This window comes from Aplysia californica, unplaced genomic scaffold, assembly GCF_000002075.1.
Source record: "Aplysia californica isolate F4 #8 unplaced genomic scaffold, AplCal3.0 scaffold00345, whole genome shotgun sequence".
NCBI classification, from domain to species: Eukaryota; Metazoa; Mollusca; class Gastropoda; order Aplysiida; family Aplysiidae; genus Aplysia; species Aplysia californica.
In genome coordinates, this window is record NW_004797615.1 from 437,990 (window position 1) to 444,159 (window position 6,170).

The window sequence follows — 6,170 nt, forward strand, 5'->3', positions numbered from 1 at the left end:
GGGGGGTTCACCGTAGCAACAATAATAATAAAGAAAACTCAAAATGCAAAACAATATACAACAGAGAATAAGAAAAGTGTACAAGGAACATAAATAGTTGGTATGGAATGCACAGCTAAGGCTCAAAAGTAGTTTTGACTGCGCTCGGAGTTGGGTCCACCAAAGTTCAATCTTATGAAATTTAAAAAGAATTTGAGTATTTTTGTTTACCGTGTTGCCGGATAAAGTTAACTATAAAAAACCCCCAACATTTTAATGTGGAAAGGTTTTGGTTAGGGCTAGGGAGCTAGGTGCAGGTATAGGGTTAAAGGTAGGTCTTTTCTTTATTATGTATATATATATCAAGTTGGGGTGGTCACCACTCGTTACTGAAGTCCTTCCAGACAGTCGACATATTGCCTTGTTTTCATTTCAGTAGTGTTACAATACAATTTTAAATCCTATCTATGTGTATTTCTGACCGTGATGTTCCTTATCTAATTTATTTTCAGATGTATCGCATATTTAAAAAAAATTGAAACTCGCAGAATGGAGGTGAATGGTGGTCTTGAGAGTAGAAAGGGGGGAGGGGAGGGTAACCATCCGATAAAAGAATGTTCATCAAAACAGGGTCCGTGTTTAGAAAGTATGTCTCTCTGTGTACATTTCAAAGTGTTTTTGTAACTAATAACTCAAGATGCTGCTTAAAATAGGCTATCATGAGTAGCCTACTTATTTAAGTACCTTCGATGTAGGATGGATTGTGTGAAATTTCCTACCTTCACTTTATTTCTCTCATAGATATAACCTTTTTTTGATATTATTCCCGCTGCTGGTGGTAGGAACATTAAAATTTGAAATTGAGATCTTGTTTTTGATATTGTTGGCATCTAAATTTGTTAAATTTATATGACTGAAACTTGTCTTTCTTTCAAACTAAAATTTAAAAATTAAGAACTTATGCCATGTAGACTTCTTTTCAGTTTACTTCGTTTTCTTCCACTACAGGAAATCACTGCAGATCAACAATGGCAGAAGCTATTTTCCTTGATCTCATCAGAAAGTCAGGAGAGGAATATCAGGTAAGAGTGGGACAGTTTTTAAAATGTTTATTATAATGTACTTCATTAGTTGAATACATGTGTAGAGTATCTAGAGACCCTGATCTTTAATTGTTTGTGTTACTTTAATCTTTCTGGAGTAAATGAAAAGGCCCATTCAGAACCGAACACTTTCCTGTAAATAATACTAACTAGTAACAATGGTCTATGTTATCTGGAAAAGAAAATGATGCTAAGTTGCAAAACTGTTCTGTGTGCAGGCCAGTTATGTTGACCTTGGCCTCTGTCAAAAAAGTAATAAGGATGGATTTCTTTTGCTTGACTCTATCTTTATATCTCTTTTATAATGTCATTATTTTTGTTCCCATCTTGCGTTCTTCCTTTTTTTTTTTTTCCTACTGGCAATGATACAGGCGGTACCAAGTTTATAGAATTCATTGTTGTAGTTCGAGTTGGGAGGAACTTTAATCCAGAAGTTAAGAATGCTTAAAGTTAATATGAGGGTAAAGTGAGAATCAGAAGTACAATTATACCCTAATAACACAAACTTCTTGTGATCAGAGAATTTCTCCGTGTAATGGTGATTGCAATACGAAGAATAAAGTAGAGGAAAAAAGAAACCTGAGGGTGATTTGAAATCATTTTTTTAGTAACAGGAATATAGTGTTAAACAGCATTATTTTAATCAAATTCCACTGTATTTCCTTTTCTTTTGTGGATGGGGAATGGGGGATTTTGTCTGATTCAACTGAAAAACTGAACTGTTTCTTTGTGATATCTTCAAAAATTGTTCCCTGTTTCATCCAGTGGAAAGTGGACAGTGCAGGTCTCGGGACCTGGCACTTAGGGAAAACTCCAGAACCTCGGACACTTCAAGTCCTGGCTCAAAGAGGTATCGTTGGTTATACCCACATCGCTCGTTTGGTAAGTTATAGGAATTCTTTTTTTTCTCATCTAATATTTTTCTTGTTTTATTGACCCTCTGGGAATGTGATGAGAGTTCAAATGTGCTGTAACGATGCGATAAAAAACTGTTGCTGTTTGAATATTAGATTTTATCAGAAATAAGTTGACCAACACCAGTGTTATTGTTAGGCTCTTTGCCATGGCGCGTAGAAAGTAGGAGTTTTTTCTTGTGTTGGAAATTATACAATTTTATATTAATAGTCTGCCTCACTTATAACTGTTTTTGTTAAGTTATTCTACTTTTTTTCTTTCTAAGAGTTCCTTTGTTTATTATCAAGTCATGCAGTTTAATGTATATTGTTTCACATTTATTTTTGTACAATTTCCTATGAATTTAATGTTAATTCTGTCTTATTTAGATCACAGGTGAAGACTATTTTAATTTCCAGTACATTCTAGGCATGGATGACTATAACCTGAGGTAAGGCAATTATGCTAGTCCTAGTTTCATTTGTTTTAATCCTACGTTGTCTGTACAGTCACCATGTTATGTGTTAGTTGTGAGGGAGAGAGAGAGTATAGAGACAGAGAGAAAGGGCTTGGGAGAAAGAGAGGGGGGGGGTGGAGAGAGAGAGAAGGAGAGAGAGAGAGAGAGAGAGAGAGAGAGAGAGAGAGAGAGAAAGATAGACAGAAAGAAAGAAGGAAAGAGAGAATGTATCAACAAACTTGGTGTCTTCATGGTTGAAATTTATTTGTTCAAAATTTTGTTTCTGATGACCAAATTATTGTCCTTTAAGTGGGTCCTTTTTTTTTTAAAGACATCCTGTACTTGTCTGTGCATGTTGTTTGAAGAAAAAATGTTTTTAAAATGCAAACAGTCCCTTCTTGAGTGCTATTTTTCTTTTATTGTCCATGTATCTCCTTCCATCTTAAAGACTGCTATACCAAACCTATATTCACTTTATTTAAAAACTTTTACCAAGTTTTCCACAATACTTCTATGTAAGATCTTGTTTAAGAGAACTTTGACCTCTTTGAGAGATAATCCAGGCAACTTTCGTTAACAGCCTCGTTTTCTAGAAAGATGTGCCTCAGTTTTGAGACCGACAAATTTAAAAAATATTTTTGTTTTGTTTTGTTTTGTTCCTATGGATACTATTTTGATCAATTAGTTAGCAGGCTACTTAGACCCAGTCAGCCTTTGTGTTAGATCCACATTACTTTATATATTCTAAGGATAAACAAAGAATGGGGAACTTTTTCTTGAACTGTACCACTGATTTTTTTCCCCCCCCCCAGAATGCTTCGAGAATTTAAGCCAGGGATGAGTGAAGCGACGATTAAAGTTCTAGGTGACTACGACCCTCAGGGAGAGAGAGTTATTTTTGATCCATACTTTGTGAGTTGAAGTTCTCTATTGGGGTTTGCCTTTCTGAATCTCTTGATTTCACTGGTAGATGTGCTGTTGTAGACTACAAGTACTGACTGCAGAAATTGACTACAGTAGGAAAACAAAGAGGGAAGTGGGTCAACTTTGTCTATCAATAACAACACTTACAAAAATTGTCACGAGTAAAAACCTCTCGCATTCTCATTTGAAGTTGTTCTCAAATGTGATCACATAAAGTTTAGCAAATTTCTTTAAATGCAGGTTGGTAGAATTCCTTTGTTTTAATTATGTTACATCAAGGTTGGAAATGTACACAAAACACCCAGGGACATTGTGTCTGATAAAAGCCTCACCTATAACACCACCCGTAGTACTTTTCATTCAGTAACCCTTTCATATAGATTTACCCTCATACTACTCATAGCATCTACGGGATGAAGTGAATAAGACACTTAATTTACACTAATCTTTGCATGACGAGATAAATTAGGGAAAATCTATTGAGTGAGAGAAAGGAGGGAGTCTGCTGGAGAGTTATGTGGAGAAAAGAAGCTAGAGGTGACAAAAGAATATAGATGAGGAAAGGAGAGTGAGGTTTCTGGAATTATTTTTTGAGCTGGAATGGCTGTCTTAGCCATATGCATTACTGATCAAGTTTTGAAGTGAATGAATCTGTGATAAAGAAAAAGTTTTACCAGAATACATTTATTTCAAAGCGTCACGGCTCAGCTCACAAAAACTATTGCAAAGGTGCATGCAATTAAAATTATTTTTTTTACATAATTCAGACTCTGCATATCATTGCTGGTACATTAAAAAGATATATTAAAAAACGAAATTTGTTTTGAAGTGCAAAGATAGTTACATTTTGTAGGACAAAGCATGCTTTTATTTTTGTGGGACTTGATTAGATTTTAGCTCGTTATTGGAAGAAAAGAGAGAAAAGGACTAAGTAAATTTTTCTTTTTTTTGGGATTATTTCTCAGAGCAACAACATTGAAGCATATGAGGAGGTGTACAGACAATGTCTACGATGCTGCAAGTCATTTCTACGAGAAGTCTCAACTTCATAACTAATAGAATGTGATGAATACTTCTGTTGCTTTACTTAGTTTTACTCACTTGTGACTTCTTACACATGTTCATTTTATATATGTTATGTGAATGATGATTGAAAAGAGTTTATCCTATGTAGGTATACTCTAAATGTTATCAATACCTCTAATTTTTGCTCCCACATTTGACAAAATTGAGCCGGGCCTTCAGGTAAAACCTTTTTTGCTGGAACCTGCCTCTCCGTTTGAGTGATCTAAGGGTACCACTAGAAGGTGCTTTACCTTTTTTCCCATCTGTTGTTTCTGTCCACCTATTATGCTTTTCCCCTGCATTTAATGCCAGTCACTTTTTACTGAAAATGACCGATATCTGTGGTGTGGTGGTTAGGCGCTTCGTTGCTGCGCACCGAAGAAGTAAGTTTGATTCATGTGTTGGGGTGTTTTTATTGAGCATCTCTGTCTGTCTGCTTGGACGTTGTATCCATCTCAGTCTGAATTGGCCCTGACAGTGACAAACAAGGTCGAAGAAGCCCACCTTTTAAAATATGAAAATTGTGTTGATGGGCATATTAAAACGTCCATCTATAAAACTACGATTACAAAAATAAAAATTACTCAAAACAAAATTGGGATACTGTCCTGTACGTCATGCTAATGAACCTTCTTCCTCTTCCTGTGATATCATGTGTTATTATCATTAGTCTGTCCGCTCATCTCTATGTTGTCTTATTTTTATTTTAATTTTATTTTGTTTATAGTCTAATTCATGTATTTATTGCACTATCCATTTGCAGCCATCACCCTTTCTATTTTGTTTCATTCAAAACTAGAGGTCAATCTTCCACAAGGGTAGGCCTACCTTATTGTGTATAAGAAAGGATGGAGTGTGATGAAGGATTAGTACATACAAAAAGACTTGATTCTGTGATGACATGCTTTAGTTTTGATATAATTACTATTAAAAGTTGCAATCTGAGAGATGGGCGAATAGACAGATTGAATTGTTCCCGCCACTGTGATATTTTTTAGACGACTTTTCTGCCATTATCATTTCATTTTCTGGTTTATTATTTTGCTTACATAATTTACAATCCATGTCCACAAAGTCCAGCGATCAATTATCATGGATTTAGTTTGAAACTGCCTTGGTTTTTCTTTTTTTGGGGGGGGGTATTTTATTTTGTTATTTAATTGTTTACTTTCTTGCACTAACTTTTAACGTATATATATATGTTTACCTTTTTCTCTTACTTACTTATTGCTTGTAATTTTTTTAAAGCTTACTTCCTACGCATTACTTTCTTTAGCTACTTTTTAACTTGTTATTCTCTTACATTTACTTGTTACATGTTACTTTGTTATACTTACTTTTTGCTTGTTCAACTTGTTTTTGTCCATGTCATGCACCTGTTGAGGACCACTGTCTATGGTGTAATGGCGCAGATTTTTTGCTGTTGCCGGCAGAGAACATGGATAACTTCTTGCTTTGGTGTTTATTTTATCAACTTTGTCTGTCTTTTATCCCTCACATGGTGGATGAAACAGCCCACCTCCTAAATGGTTTATACTGGGTTACCGGAGATACAAAACATCGACAATCAATTTATGTATTATAGACCTGTACTATCTCATACTTTAGCAAGAGAATAATTAAATATGATGTCATTTTCTACAGTTTGTCTTCCTTGTTCATGATGTTCTTGGTATCATGTGGGAGAGCAGGGTCCATATCAACGATGTTATACTCTCACACACACACACACACACACACACACACAC

General features: G+C 35.1%; 1 protein-coding gene across 1 annotated transcript in view; it reads left to right on the forward strand.

The window, feature by feature from the left end:
- Positions 1-4,523, forward strand: part of LOC101852030 (low molecular weight phosphotyrosine protein phosphatase) — a gene marked incomplete at its 5' end in the record, with an annotated part of 6,805 nt that extends 2,282 nt beyond the window's left edge. The window contains 5 exon segments of the mRNA XM_005102856.3: positions 988-1,061; positions 1,848-1,964; positions 2,366-2,427; positions 3,246-3,345; positions 4,323-4,523. Of these exon segments, the coding sequence (XP_005102913.1) occupies positions 988-1,061; positions 1,848-1,964; positions 2,366-2,427; positions 3,246-3,345; positions 4,323-4,409 (440 nt within the window). The 3' untranslated portion in view covers positions 4,410-4,523.
- Between the last annotated feature and the right edge of the window lie 1,647 nt (positions 4,524-6,170).